The 16,039-nt window shown below is 42.4% G+C and overlaps 2 protein-coding genes across 2 annotated transcripts; both read left to right on the top strand.

Annotated features, from left to right (window-relative positions):
- The first annotated feature begins 1,262 nt into the window (after positions 1 to 1,262).
- On the top strand, positions 1,263 to 3,466 carry LOC112844734 (uncharacterized). The gene is made up of 4 exons (XM_025904362.1): positions 1,263 to 1,589; positions 1,751 to 1,917; positions 2,063 to 2,554; positions 2,860 to 3,466. The coding sequence occupies exons 1-4, from the start codon at positions 1,263 to 1,265 to the stop codon at positions 3,464 to 3,466; spliced, it is 1,593 nt and encodes a 530-aa protein (XP_025760147.1).
- Positions 3,467 to 6,682: 3,216 nt separating this feature from the next.
- Positions 6,683 to 11,412, top strand: LOC109198194 (serine/threonine-protein kinase pim-2). Its single transcript, XM_019353772.2, has 7 exons — positions 6,683 to 6,811; positions 8,714 to 8,814; positions 9,018 to 9,059; positions 9,800 to 10,008; positions 10,118 to 10,287; positions 10,667 to 10,843; positions 10,968 to 11,412. The coding sequence occupies exons 1-7, from the start codon at positions 6,784 to 6,786 to the stop codon at positions 11,123 to 11,125; spliced, it is 885 nt and encodes a 294-aa protein (XP_019209317.1). The 5' UTR covers positions 6,683 to 6,783; the 3' UTR covers positions 11,126 to 11,412.
- The last annotated feature ends 4,627 nt before the right edge of the window (positions 11,413 to 16,039 follow it).

Genomic DNA, 16,039 nt, shown 5'->3' with positions numbered 1-16,039 from the left:
CTGCAGTAGAATGTATTTAGCTCGTTGGCCAGGTCTTTGTTTGCTTCAACAGTGGGTACGGGGCGTCTGTAGCTGGTGATTTCCTGCAGGCCCCTCCACACTGACGCAGGGTCGTTGGCTGAGAGCCGTTCTTCCAGCTTCTGGGAGTATATATAAAGCATATAAACAATTACAGCAATATGATGCAACAAACACAGCAGTGCTACTAATCCAAAATACTCAAAGCTTCATAGAACTGAAACAAACATTTATTTTAGCTCCATTCTGCTGCTGATACATACTTTAGGTTTCTGAATATTAAACTTGTTGCTGCCTTTCATAGTGTGTAACTTGAAGGCCCTGAGTACTTTCTCCCACACTGAAAACACTGGGATGATAAAATGATTTGAACATTACCTAATAAGACTGATTCAGGACAGACAATTAGTTATTTTAAACTTTTCTAGCAGTTGCACATCAGCTGCCCTGCTGGTGTCTGTTTGCTTTGGTGTGTGTGTGTGTGTGTGTGTGTGTGCACTTATCTTCTCTCTCTCTCTCTCTCTCTCTCTCTGTGTGTGTGTGTGTGTGTGTGTGTGTGAGACCTCCTGCTGACCAAAGGGTCGTAAAAGCAGCAAGCTTACAACACAAGAAACAGATCTTTCAGATAGGATGTATCTACAATAAAACCTCCCCATACACAGAGTGGTTAGAGGTGCTCAGGATCAAAGGAATGGCTTTGATAATACTGCTTAAACTAAGACTGTACAAATTTAAGAAACACAATGGCAACATTCAACACTGAGTGTCGTTGTCAGTGGGTGTCGTTGACTGGTTCATTCAATGGGTCGTTCAGTGGGTTATTCAGTGAGTGTCGTTCAGTAGCCCATTCACTGAACGACCCATTCAGTGGGATACCCATTCATTTCCTATGGCGGCAACTTTTGACCAGACCCTATATAAGGGGAGGAGTGCTGAGCTCAGTCCCTGAAACTCAGAGGAGCAGTGTCTCTGGATTTTTGACCACAGCGCCTTGGTTAACTAAGACACATAACTTTTTTTATCTGCTGTCTTGAAAGACTGTATTTACAGTACAGGTAATATTTTGCATATTCTTAACTGTTGCAAATTGCTTTTTCCTGTTCTTTACTTACTTGATTTTAATGTGTTTTACTTACATGATTACACTGTTTTGTCTTTCCTGGTTTAACAGTTTTTCAATTACATTTTTTCACTTCTTTTTACTTACCTGATTATACTTTCTGTTTTTCCAGAACACAACAGCCATGGAGGACATTGGTGTCGAAAATATGAAGGGTTTGGCGGATGCTTTTGCCACATCTCAAAGCGTTGAGGATTTCCTCCTGGACCCCAACATTTTCATTCCATTGCAGGCAACGACAGTTGAGGAATCCATGAAACTTGTCTGGAGTATATTTGATTACGACGGAGTGGTGGTTGAACTAAAAAACTTGAAAGGCCTGCATATACCCTTTTCCAGGTTGAACATGGCACCCTTCAAAATGCACCAGCTGAAAAACTCCTGGCACACCATAAAGAAACACTTTGACCTTAGTAAGGTGTCTGTGGAGGGCTTAAAAGTGCTGCGAAAGGTAAGAGGCTTTGATTTGCCTACCTGGACAGGGGATTCAAGTTAGAAGCTATAGTAATTCCCAAGTCCCTTGTGGTGGTGGACAGAGTCTGTACAATGACGGACTACTTACCAAGGCACACGGTGGACCTTGTTAATGGCATCTTAACAAAATTTGTTGAGTTGCTCAAAGACCTTCCGCTGGAAGAGCTGACCAGACCCACGCTGCAGAAGACCATCATTCACAACAAGGGGAGCATGAACGTATTGCCGCAGGATCAAACGTTCGTGCTTTCCAAACTTGATGAAGCGAAGAGGATGTTGCCGGAGCATCCAACATTGGAAGTCCGGTTCTTTGTCTACAAATTTGGACAAAAGGAAAGGGAGCCCTTTGAATTGTTGACAGTAGCTAATCCTGACGACGTCGTGCGATGTTCTCTGCACGTGGCCTGCAACCTCATACCACTGGACCCCACACCACACTTTCTGGTCAAGAGCAGGACTGGAAAGGATGTTTGGACCCAGAGCTAGGTTCTTCACGTGCATGTCCATGCACGAGTGTGTTAACGTGCAGACAGAACTCGACCAGCGTCCACCGGACATCTTGCGACCTTTGGCAGAGATCGCCACTAAACCTAATGTCACCTTCTGGCAATTTTATGTGGACAGCCCACACACTCATTATATGTCCACATTCCGGCACCCCATTAGTGGCTTGATCGTCACTGGTGGCCTCGGCCACCCGAATTACGTTCAGGCGGTGGCCACCAGAGCTGAGGACTACTACATCCACATGATGGACTTGGCCAGGAAGGCAGCAGGTAATTATAACCTGAGAATAGAGATCGTGGAGGGGAAAGAAGGGAAGGAACTGGAAGATTTGGACCTGGTTTCTCCGTGGGAATTCTTCAACTGCGAGGCATTGTATAAGTGCCTGAGGGACTTCCCCCTCGTTGTCCCCTTTAAACGGGAACACGAACAGCCAAGGGTGGCTGTGGCTCAGGTGGTAGAGCAGATCAGTTACTGATCGGAAGGTTGGTGGTTCGATCCTAGGCTTCCCCAGTCTGCATGTCAAGTGTCCTTGGGCAAGATACTAACCCCAAATTGCCCTCCGATGCATTCATCGGAGTGTGAATGTGTGTGAATGTAGTTATAGTTTGCACTTGCGTTTAGAAGTGCTTGCATGAGTGGGTGTGAATGGGTGAATGAGGCATGTTGTATGCAGCGCTTTGAGTACTCCGGGAGAGTAGAAAAGCGCTATATAAGAATCAGTCCATTTACCATTTACCGAGTGTGAATGAGATACTGTCTCGCTGTCTAAAGTATATGGCTGACCAGCTCCGGCAACTCGGGGAGAAGCACACAGGCAAAGGCGGCTTTCTCCCAGTGTGGAAGGCATTCCAGCTGGAGCTTGCGCTGGAGGAGGCATTATACGGGCACCCCTTGTCCAACATGGACAGACAGTACTCGGCAGCACTGGGGACCAGCTCGCTGCACGAGTTCAGCGCAACCAACATGAGGGGCTTCATGGGCCTGGGTGCAGCAACTGGTGCAGCTATTGACGACTGCCCACCTCCTCTGGCACACTGGACAAGGGACACACTACAGATGAAAAGAATCGAGAGGCTATTTGCTCTCACATTGACTCTCGAGTGCGAGCCTTCCGTGCTGGGACCTGAGCTTGTGAAGCTGCTGCTGAAAGACCTCTTCAGGAGGAACGACGGCATCTTCATCTCAGAGCTGCAAGGGGAAAAATGCCCAGAAAATCTGAAGGGACACATTAATCTGGCTTCACTGACGGAGAACCTGGCCACCAGAGACTCCTTCCCGACCCCATTCACCTTTGCCCGGGCGAGGAAGCTTGTTGAGGGGAAGGCAAGAATGTACAAGAATGCCTGAGAGCAGGATTTCTCGAGTTGAAGATCAGGTGGTTCCCGGACATTAAGTACCGTGACATAAAGGGAACAAGACGGGCTTCTTGGAACTTGATGGATTATGTAGAGATACATAATGACGACAGGGAGCCTTCCATCGAGTCCCAGGCCATGGCCATAGTGGGGATGTGGCCATGGAGATGGAGCGCCGTGGACTGTGCTACGCCAGGACCCTTGAAAGGTACAGAGAGCATGGAATGCCATGGCTGCCCCAAGTGATGAAGAGGATTCCAGGGAAGACTGAAAAGCACACGCGGAACAAGGTCTTGGTGCTGGTCAGCTCAGTGGGACTTATCATGAATAAGGATTTTGTGTCCTATGAGAAACTGAAGGACCTACTCCTGGAGCTGAAGATGACACAGGCAGAGCTCCAAAAGTACAGGATCCTTTCCACGTCAGTTTGTGAAAAAGTTTTCGGCTTCACTCTCTATAAGCTCCACTACGATATCCTTTATCGAATGGGGAACCCAAAACCCCATACGGAGAAAAAGTTGCCTCCGGATCTTCCCTGGAGATGGAGGAAGAGGATGCACCTGTACTTGAAGAGGATGAGGAACCTGACCTATTGCAGACGAGAGCTGTGTACATGCCCGCTCACACCAGCAGACACTGGACACAGCAGGAAGAGGGATTTATCAACCTTGATCCAACAATCTCCACTGGCGTGGCATACAAGGAGTATGTCGGACAATGCAAAGCAGCAAGACTACCTGCAAGGTCGTACAAGGGCTTTGGGAGAAAGCGAAGAGACCTTCTCAGGAATGAATAGGCATGTAAGTTGATTTCCTGTTCTAATGATGTCCTTTTTTTTTTATTTTGACTTTATGTTAGAACTAGCAATTTCAAAAAAACAACAAAAAAACAACCCACCCCTCTTTCTTTTATTTTGACTTTATGCTTAGAACTAGCAATTTCAACAAAAACAACAAAAAATTTGAATTTTTGGTTTTTGTTTGGCAATTTCAGAATACCTGTCTCCAGCTCTCCCTCAAAGGCACCCATCTGCTGCTGCTGCCCCTTTGAGATGGATGCATCCTGGGAGAAACGGAACCTGCTTGACTTCCAGGTGTGAGAACTTGCAAGTGTCCAGAATCAGGAGAGATTGGGGGACCCACTTTAGCAGGATCATCTGTGAATAGACTGGATAGAAATAAGTTCTTCTTCTATCAGTTATTATTTATTCTGTTCATTATAGAATCAGCTACTGTTCTGCCAGACCTGAGAAACATGTTCCCAGTTCAGTTCACATCTTACTTACACTGACAACTTTGTTTGGCTGTATATTTGTTTAGTTTTATATATATATAACTTGTTTTACAATTTATCTACCAGGTCGCACTAAGACGATGTACATTTCAATCTCTCAAGTTTAGTTCATAAATATGTTTGTTCTGGGTAGATCATTGCTTGAGAAATCTTCTTTACAAAATGACTGTTGTGTACTAAAAGGGGGGGAAAAAAAATAAAATGTGTACTTCACATTATGGTTGAAACTGGGTTTTTTTTTTTTAAAAAAAAAGTTATTTTATATAAACAATATTTGCTCATAACCAATTAAAAAAATATTTTTTCCAAAACAAATTCTTTGAAGAAATGTACCTCACATCTTCCCACCTGCTTTCACTGCATAACAGCCCACACTAGTGAAACAAGACCCAGTAAAAGAGCCTGAAAGGAGTTCAGAAGTCCCCTCAAGCACCAATTTTGCCCGCAGACACCGCAATAGCCTTTATGTTTGTCACAAAGATAACTGCTAGACTCCACATACAGTGGTGAAGATGAAAATTTGCCACAGACCACAGTCATGGTGTGACAAATAAAGCCAATAATTATTTCCCTGTTTGTTTGTTTTTTCATCAAATGGATTGAGAAAATGTGTGTTTAATGAACTATTTGGACAATATGAAATATATCAATAGGAGTACAAAAGGTCCCAAAGGTCAAATAGTATTCTCAAGTGTAAGCTCAGTAATAGTCAAAATATTGCGTTTTTGTGACTGAGCCTGCAGTTCAGTAATTTCACCACTAGATGGAGTCATTGCCAAAGCAATGTCACTTTGAATTGGCGCATCACTGACACTCACAGAGGCAGACCAAAACACACACACACGATTAAAATAATGTATGAAAACGTGGAGAGAGAGGGAGCTCTGAGTGTGACCGTGACAAATGTGTAATATATATGATAGTATTATAATATGTAATATGAGATCACATTATACTACATCACTGTGATCAGGCGGGGAAAATGCAAAGCAAACGTAGCCAATGTTTTACCTGATGGATACAATGTAGCTTGATGAGGAGTTGCCATGTTAATGGAGCCTCTTCTGTTGCATTGCTTTGTTTGTTTTGTATGTATTTCAGAATGAAAATACTTTAATAATCTCTAAGAAAATTATGTGGGTTACACTTGTGTACAGACAATAGCAGTAACAGACTGAACTAATTAAATAATACAATACATGTAAGTACAACCCACTCAATGTTATACACCAAAATATACACAGATAGCTCAATTATAAATATAATCACTTGCATTATTTCTTGTACCTCGCTTTGTGACCACTCCGTTTAGGTCAGTCAGCTGGCAGAAGAGGTAACCCACCTCAGCCTGCACGTGTACAGATGGCTTTGGACAAGGAGAAATGGCACACCAACAAGCCCACTGTCAATGTCATCTTGCAGAGAAGAGTATACTAAAACTTCCTCCCGTTTCTTAACAACTAAATGCCATGTTTTGATTGGTCGACCAGGGTGGGGTTTTGGGGGGGTCTTGTCTTTGCTCACAGACGGAGAGTGCTTTCGAGCGTGACTAACACTGCAAAACAGAATTGTTAACGTATTTACTTCATTTCAATACAGGTTAGAATTTTATTTTTATTGTTTTGTGCACAACGCAGATTTTTTTTCTGCTCAGAGACCATGCCACCAGTGCGCAATTGGGCACGCGCGCAATTTAGAGGGAACATTGCTTGTTATTAATCTCTGGCTCTCTTCCACAGCATGTCTTCTGACATGAATATGAACAGTATTTAGAGGAAAATGGTAAATTTGGGACGAGTTGATAAATCAGGCAGATATTTGAAGTTTACACAGCTACATTCTCGCCTGAAAATATCTATTTATTTTGTGACCCAGAAAGACTAATATTTAGAACTTTTTGCCGGGTTTCTCTGCATATGAGTTTTGGACGAAATGCATTCTGGGATATTCGGATGCACAAGTCTGTTGTATGCTCTGTTACTCATGCTGGCAGCCATTTTGTAACAACTGATAACCATGGAGGAAGAGGGCAGAGGAAAGAACGGTAAGAAGTACAACAAAGTTTAAATATGTGTGATAAAGATGTTTAAACTGATTTAAATTGCCTCCAAAATTGCTTTTGCATGCTGCTGCCAGACAGCATGTAAAAAAACAAAACCCAAATACATAAACAAAAACACAGCGATTCTTAACTTTGGATAAATAAGAGCCGCTAAGCAGCTTAGCAGTAAATGAAATGCGCAGAGAAGTCTGATGTGAAAGCCGTTTCTCAGTAGTCAAGTACGCGAGTCCGTACAGCGGAATAGTTTGACAGTGTACTTGATGACATCTCTGTTACAGAGTTTTACTGCCACCCCCTCTTAATTTAAATATGAACAGAAATTACACAGGTAATTTTAAAAAGTATCTTAAGCACGTTGGGACCATTCGCTTACATGTATTATGAAACAGATGGTTTCGTAATGTCTAATAAGCTTCATACAGTCAGTGTTGGGAAGGTTACTTTTAAAATGTATTCCATTACAGAATACTGAATACATGCCCCAAAATGTATTCTGTAACGTATTCCGTTACGTTACTCAATGAGAGTAACGTATTCTGAATACTTTGGATTACTTAATATATTATCATGCTGTTTACAACTACGTGAATGTACTATTGCTGTGATTTATTACTGTTACTGAAGGTCCGCGGCTCCGAACAGTAGTAAAGGGACCTCGGGCTAATACAGTGTGTTCCGTGTTGGGCTGGTAGCCGAAAAATAGCTTTACTTTGTTGTCTGGGTCAACTTTGCTTGCCAGAGACAGAGAGAGGCGTTGAAAGGCTGCTCCAACGGAACTTATTTTTTCCGGAGGAAAACACGAACACAGTGTACAGATGAGTCTTAATAGCTTACTTACAAATGGGCTCGTCAGGCACTCTTCTTGGCTGCAGTGGTTATTATTATATTTACATGCTTCCAGCTCCCGTTTTTGCTCCGTGACAGCTCGGACTTTTCCTTTCTCTCCCTCCACAGACACATAACGTGTATGGTAGTCCATTCTCCCTGCAGCACGGACTACACTGCCCATGAGGCTACATTCTTTAGGGCCATGCCTGTAGCATTCTGCCTTTTAGCTTAGCACAACAACAACAACAACAAAAAGGCGCTCTCTCACCCAGGAAACACGCAGAGAGAGAGAGAGCGTCACCCTGTAACCATGGCAACCGTAACGCTGCCGCCTGGAACAACAGAACATAGCTGTCAAACAAACCCAAATAATCCTGACCCGCGACAATATGAAACAGGAAAGTACCGCCGTGTAATCCATTTATTTCAACAAAGTAACTGTATTCTGAATACCACCTTTTAAACGGTAACTGTAACGGAATACAGTTACTCATATTTTGTATTCTAAATACGTAACGGCGGTACATGTATTCCGTTACTCCCCAACACTGCATACAGTTAAGCACAATCACTACGTGGCAGAAACAGAAGCTTAATCTCTCGTAATAAAAATAGTATACATTTATGCCTGAATAAAAAAGTAAGACTTCAGTATTAAATAAAACGGCCCGGTTATGAAGCGGAACTTTAATCTCAGCGAAATCGATTTGCTTAGGAACAAATAAAACACTGAAATAAACCTAACATTTATATGTTATCTCCATCCACAAAAGTCACAGATGATGAATGCTCGATAAAATGGGAGTAGCGAGAACATTTTGGGGTACTTGACTTGATGCGTCCTTTGAATTGGAACAGTACTTGGTCTGTGATTGATGATGTATCACAAGTCCACATATTGAGAAACGCCTATAGACTGCTCTGAGATAATAGGGAGGAACACATCGTAAACCGTGTGGTATTTTTGAGTTTCTTTGGGTTTCTGTTGTTGTTGGGTAAGGTTTGATCTCTTAAGTGTCGGCAGTGCACTGATGTGACTTGTGTTTTGGTCCTCAGTGAGCGAGCACTTCCTCAGTCAGTATCGCTGCGGTCCTCTGCTTGGCAGTGGAGGTTTCGGCTCCGTGTTTTCAGGACAGAGGCTCTCTGATGGACTACATGTAAAAATACACACCTGTATTTATTCATTTAAAAATGTGCACTTTCTCTCTATCATCATCATTATTATTATTATTATTATTATTATTGTTATTATTATCATTATTATTATTGTTATTGTTATTATCATTACAGCTTGAGAAGTTTTTTATTTTATTATTTTATTTTTAAAAAATATTTTACTCATTTTTTTTAAACCATCCAGGTTGCCATTAAGGAGATTACAACTGACAAGTTGACAACACTGGTGAGTGATACTTGGAAAAAAAATAATTAAACTAAATGTGTACAAAAATGCACAGGGTGTTTGAGTGACACCTGTGAAACAAAGCTCCGATTGTTTAGCTCCATCTTGTGCTGGTGGCTCAGGTGAACTGCAGCTGTGGTGTGCAGTGGTTGAGAAATGTGTAACTGTTAGGGTACCTGGGTTGTTGTCCCAGTGTTTTCAGTTTTGTACCTTTCTTTGTGTTCTCTTGGTTTATTACTGTGAAGGTTTTGGTTTCTGTATTGCATTTCTATTTTCCCCGGTTATTCTTGGTTTGTGATTTTGTAGTTATTATGTTTGGGTTTCCATGTTCTCTCTGTTGCAGTGTCTGATTGTAAGTCTGTCTGTAAGTTCAGTCTGTGTTTCCTGTTTTACTTTGAAAGTTCATGTCTCATGTTAATATGTCTTGTTTTGCTTCCTCTGTCCCGTCAGCCCCGATTTGCCCCAGCTGTGTTTCCCTTCTGTCTCTCATTCACTGATTGCTCCCTCTGTGTATTTAAGCCCTGTGTTTTCCTTTGTCTGGGTCACAATAACATCTACTATACTGTGTGTCCAGCCAGCCAGCCCGCCCAGTTTTTTGGTGTCTTGAGTTTAGTTATTTTATGTTTCAGCAATAAAGCTGTTTTGACTGCACTAATTCGCCCACGTGTGTCTGCACTTTGGGTCCTCCTACCCACCACTCCTGCCTGCACACAGCTTAATCTTCCTCTTTGTTACGTCAGTCAGATGAGATCAATCACATTCCCATGGAGATTGCACTGCTGCAGCAGCTGTCAGAGGACGGGGGACACCCTGGGGTCATCCGCATGCTGGAGTGGTTCGAGGTGGAGGGGCGGGGCTTCCTGCTGGTGATGGAGAGGCCGCTACACTGTCAGGATTTGTTTGACTTGATCACGGAGAGAGGAGCTCTGTCAGAAAGCCTCTCACTCAGGTTTGCGCTCCCGCCACCACCTTTGAAGGAGGTTGAGAGGAGGTTAATGCATTCTGCTGCAGTCGTTTAGATGTCTGTTAACATTCTGGTTCTTTGTTCTTCCCGATAGGATTTTCCATCAGGTGGTCGCGGCGCTTCAATTCATTCACTCCCGCGGCATCGTGCACATGGACATCAAAGACGAGAACATAGTGGTAAACATGATGACGATGGACATCAAAATCATAGACTTTGGGTCTGGGGCATTGCTTAAAGACGGCATGTACAGCGAGTTTCAAGGTAACCAGTCATTCTAACGCTGTATCCACATGTACACAGGTATTTTTGAGTGCACAGTGTGATATCAAAATCGACGCACACCTTTGACGTTGCGTGACTAAATCTCAATTTTTCTCATCCACACGTAAATGCAAAACTGAGTTTTCTAAAATCTCCACCTTGGGAGCAGTTTCTCAAAATCTCTGTTTTCATTGACCCAAAATGCCGGTTATGTGTGGACAAAAGGCCAAATGCATAGAAAAAGCTGCATTTTCAAAAATACCCGTGTACATGTGGACTTGGCATAAACCTATAGCGTCTTCTCACCCTTCCCCTACAAAATCCCTCTCTGCCGAGTTTCGTGTTGTAACCTTCCTCTCCTCACTTCCTGCGTCCTCAGGAACCCGTGCCTACAGCCCCCCCGAGTGGATCGCGTCAAAGTCCTACAAGGCGGTCCCCCTCACCGTCTGGTCTCTGGGGGTTCTGCTATTCGGCATGGTCTGCGGCGACATTCCCTTCGAGAATGATGATGAGATTTACAAAGCCTGCCCCAGGTTCACCAGGCCGGTGTCTACAGGTGAGCCTCAGGTTCTCCTCAACAGGAGTTTCCTCCTTCAAAATCACTGTGGGGTTCAGGGTCACATCAGCCCTCCTACAAAAATAGTCCAGCTTTTCAAAACCTTTCCCTTTTTACCCACCAGGATGCCAGTCTCTGATTCATTGGTGCCTCTCCTTCCAGCCTGAGGACCGTCCCATTCTGAAGGAGATCCTGTCACACCCCTGGATGAAAGAGGAGGAAGACAAGGAGAGGGGAGGCTTGCGGGAGGAGCATGGCTCCCTTCCCTGGCAGTTCCTGTGAAGTATCAGGACTGTGGACTGTTAAGTACTTTAGATTTGCAGATTTCAGTTTTGCTTTCAGTTAAGACTGGTGGCACCCTTAGCTGGAAATTATTTTTCTATGTGCGTTTGCATATTTATTGTTTATTTTGGGTTGCTGATGGTACATCAGACTGTGAAGCAGAGTTTCACCCTGTTTATTTTTACATTTAAGGTTTTTTGTTTTGTTTTGTTTTTGTTTATAATTTACTGAAACCTGCAAGCAGCGACTTTGATCAGTCCCACAATAAAAGTGGAATTAACGATAAATTCATTTAATCACTTTCTGTTTGACTGACTGACAGAACATTCCCCAAAATCTTACATGTTGGCCCCTCTCACGGGTGGGGGGGGGGCTATACCTTCTCCCACACAGAGAGAATTATGACCTTGTTTCTGCTTAGCCTTCACCTAAGGATTTACATCCCTGATAAGCAGAAGGAGTCTCACTATCTGTTTAATGTCTCCCATTACAATGGCCTCACTGTGTTAACTTTCCACATGCATGTAAAGAAGTGGCAGGAGTGCTCTTACTATGGTAAAGTGAGAAAGTGATATTACTATAACTAATGTGATATAATTAAATATGTGATTAATATATGTGAAAAGAAATCTGCCACCACATTCCCACCCTTTGTGATACCAGCCCGTTCTCACTCCCGGGGCATAGCATACCGACGTTTTGTCACGTCCCGCGGCGTTCGTGAAGAATGCGAAAGGTGACCTGCCGCTTTCTGATGGTACGCGGCGGATATGGATGAATTCCAGTGGAATGACAGTCCCGCGGTAATAGACGTTCCAGCCATGTATTCCAGACCTAAACCTAACCTGGCGACCGTGGCTCAGGGGGTTGGGAAGCGCACCTGTAACCGGAAGGTCTCCGGTTCGATCCCCGGCCTTCCTGTCCTGGCCTTTCTGTCCTGGTCGTTGTGTCCTTGGGCAAGACACTTTACCCTACCGCCTACTTGCCTCCACCAGTGTATGAATGTGAGCGTGAATGAATAATGGCATTGTAAAGCGCTTTGGGTGCCTTGAAAAGCGCTATATAAATCCAATCCATTATTATTATCCCTACCCTAACCATAACCCTATTCCTAACCTTAACCATCACAGAAATGACGTGAAATAATGTTTTTGAAAGCAATTTTAAGAAAATGAACAAAAATGTGTAGATTAAGTCCAAACGGTTCTCATGTTTTGTCATTTTTCCGATCTCTTCATTTAGGAACGTGTTGGTACCCGAAAGCGTTAAATATTGACGATTTGTCACCTAGCGTAAAATATTACGCTTAGGGAGTGAGAACGTGTTGGTGATACCAATTCAATTTTATTATATAGCGCCAAATCACAACAAAAGTCGCCTCAATGCGCTTTATATTGTACAGTAGATTGCACAATAATAAATACAGAGAAAAACCCAACAATCATATGACCCCTATGAGCAAGCACTTTGGCGACAGTGGGAAGGAAAAACTCCCTTTTAACAGGAAGAAACCTCCGGCAGAACCAGGCTCAGGGAGGGGCGGCCATCTGCTGCGACCGGTTGGGGTGAAAGAAGGAAAACAGGATAAAGACATGCTGTGGAAGAGAGACAGAGATTAATAACAGATATGATTCGATGCAGAGAGGTCTGTTAACACATAGTGAGTGAGAAAGGTGACTGGAAAGGAAAAACTCAATGCATCATGGGAATCCCCGGCAGCCTATGTCTATTGCAGCATAACTAAGGGAGGATCAGGGTCACCTGGTCCAGCCCTAACTATATGCTTTAGCAAAAAGGAAAGTTTTAAGCCTAATCTTGAAAGTAGAGATAGTGTCTGTCTCCCGAATCCAAACTGGAAGCTGGTTCCACAGAAGAGGGGCCTGAAAACTGAAGGCTCTCCCTCCCATTCTACTTTTAAATACTCTAGGGACAGCAAGTAGGCCTGCAGAGCGAGAGCGAAGTGCTCTAATGGGGTGATATGGCACTACAAGGTCATTAAGATAAGATGGGGCCTGATTATTTAAGACCTTGTATGTGAGGAGCAGGATTTTGAATTCAATTCTGGATTTAACAGGAAGCCAATGAAGGGAAGCCAAAACAGGAGAAATATGTTCTCTCTTCCTAGTCCCTGTCAGTACTCTTGCTGCAGCATTTTGGATTAGCTGAAGGTTTTTCAGCGAGTTTTTAGGACATCCTGATAATAATGAATTACAGTAGTCCAGCCTGGAAGTAATAAATGCATGAACTAGTTTTTCAGCGTCACTCTGAGACAGGATATTCCTAATTTTAGAGATGTTGCGCAAATGGAAGAAAGCAGTCTTACATATTTGTTTAATATGTGCGTTGAAGGACATGTCCTGGTCAAAAATGACTCCAAGGTTCCTCACAGCATTACTGGAGGCCAAGGTAATGCCATCCAGAGTAAGAATCTGGTTAGATACCATATTTCTAAAATGTTCAGGGCCGAGTACAATAACCTCAGTTTGATCTGTATTAAGAAGCAGAAAGTTAGCGGCTATCCAGGTGTTTATGTCTTTAAGACATTCCTGCAGTTTAACTAATTGGGTGTGTTACCTGGCTCATGGATAGATAGAGCTGCGTGTCATCTGCATAGCAGTGAAAATTATGCTATGTCTTCTAATGATGCTGCCTAGGGGAAGCATGTATAATGTAAACAGAATTGGTCCTAGCACCGAACCCTGTGGAACTCCATAATTGACCTTAGTGTGTGAAGAGGACTCTCCATTTACATGAACAAATTGGAGTCTATTAGATAGATATAATACAAACCACTGCAGTACAGTACCTGTAACACCTACAGCATGTTCTAATCGCTCTAATAGGATATTATGATCAACATTATCAAACGCAGCACTAAGGTCTAGCAGGACAAGCACAGAGATGAGTCCACTGTCAGAGGCCATAAGAAGATCATTTGTAACCTTCACTAAAGCTGTTTCTGTGCTGTGATGAGCTCTGAAACTCTTCAAATAAGCCATTCCTCTGCAGATATCTGTTAGCTGTTTGACAACTACTCTTTCAAGGATTTTTGATATGAAAGGAAGGTTGGAGATTGGCCTATAATTAGCTAAGACAGCTGGGTCTAAGATGGCTTTAAGTAAGGTTTAACTACAGCCACTTGAAGGCCTGTGTACATAGCCGATTATTAGAGATAGGTTTGATTGAAGAATTAATTAATGGCGGGATTCTTTGAGCAGTTTTGTAGGATGGGGTCTAAAAGACAGTTGATGGTTTGGAGGAATTAATTATTGAAGTTAACTCAGAAAGATCAATTGGAGAAAAAGAGTCTAACTTAACATCAATGGTACTAAGAGTAGCTGTAGATAATATTACATCTGTGGGATGATTATTGGTCATTTTTTCTCTAATGATAAAATTTTATTGTGAAGAAGTTCATGAAGTCATTACTAGTTAACATTAAAGGATTGTGGCTCAGTAGAGCTCTGACTTTTTGTCAGCCTGGCTACAGTGCTGAAGAGAAACCTGGGGTTGTTCTTATTTCTTCAATCAGTGACGAATAGTAAGATGTTCTGGCTTTGCGGAGGGCTTTCTTATAAATCAGCAAACTATTCTTCCAGGCTAAATGATGATCCTCTAAATTTGTGACACGCCATTTCGTTATCTGCTTTAGGCTACGTGTTTGAGAATTATACCACGGAGTCAGGTACTTCGGATTTGAGGCCTTAGTTTTCACAGGAGGAGGTGGTAAAATTATTAACAAGATAATAATTTATTGTTGGAGTAGCGTTCTATGTTGGTACAGGCATTGAAGATGATAACAGTGGGTGGATTATATTCTTAAACTTAGTTACAGCACTTTCAGAAAGACATCTACTTGATAAAGTCTACTCTCCACTGCTGTGTAATCAATTATTGTAAATGTGAATGTTATCAGGAAATGATCAGACAGAGGGTTTTCAGGAAACACTGTTAAATGTTCACTTTCTATGCCATATGTTAAAACAAGATCTAGAGTGTGATTAAGTGGTGGGTGGTTCTTTACATTTTGAGAGAAGCCAATTGAGTCTAATAACAGATTAAATGCAATGTTGAGGCTGTCATTTTTAGCATCTACATGGATGTTAAAATCACCCACAATAATTATTTTATCTGAGCTGAGCACTAAATCAGATAAAAAGTCTGAGAAATCAGAGAGAAACTCTGTGTAAGGCCCAGGGGCGATAGATGATAACAAGTAAGACTGGTTTCTGAGTTTTACAGCTGGGTTGGACAAGGCTGAGCATCAGGCTTTCAAATGAATTAAAAGTCTGTCTTGGTCTTTCGTTAATTAATAGGCTGGTGTGAAAATTGCTGCCACACGCCCCCTCGGCCTGTGCTTCGAGATTTCTGGTAGTTAGAATGACTCGGGGGTGATTCATTTAAACTAACATAATCATTCGGCTGCAACCAGGTTTCTGTAAGGCAGAGTAAATCGATTTGTTGATCAATTATTAAGTCATGTACTAACAGAGACTTAGGAGAGAGACCTAATATTTAATAATCCACATTTCACTGTTTTACACTTTGGTTCAGATGTGGATACTGTACCACAATTAGAATCACATAAAACATGGGGATTTCTTTTCTAAACTACTGAACATAACATCAGCACAATTGTGTACTCAGAGAAATTCCATAATGTGCATCCTCCCTATAATCAGAAGGAAAAACAAATTCACACTTTATGGTCATCTTCGCTCCACCTGAGTCTCCACCCTTTGTTTGAAGGATGGCAGTTATATCATAAAAGAAAACACAATATGGATATACAGAATGAAACGGCCTCCGTTGTTCATCTGCAAAAGAAAACTTTAACCTTAGTTACATCAAGCTGCTCTTTCATAAGAACCCGTTGTTTAGATAAGGAAGTCTTTCAGTGTGTGATATATTTTT

The sequence above is a fragment of the Oreochromis niloticus genome, unplaced genomic scaffold (assembly GCF_001858045.2).
Source record: "Oreochromis niloticus isolate F11D_XX unplaced genomic scaffold, O_niloticus_UMD_NMBU tig00001082_pilon, whole genome shotgun sequence".
NCBI classification, from domain to species: Eukaryota; Metazoa; Chordata; class Actinopteri; order Cichliformes; family Cichlidae; genus Oreochromis; species Oreochromis niloticus.
The sequence above is the reverse complement of the archived record's forward strand: the minus strand, read 5'-3'. Positions and strand labels throughout refer to the sequence as shown.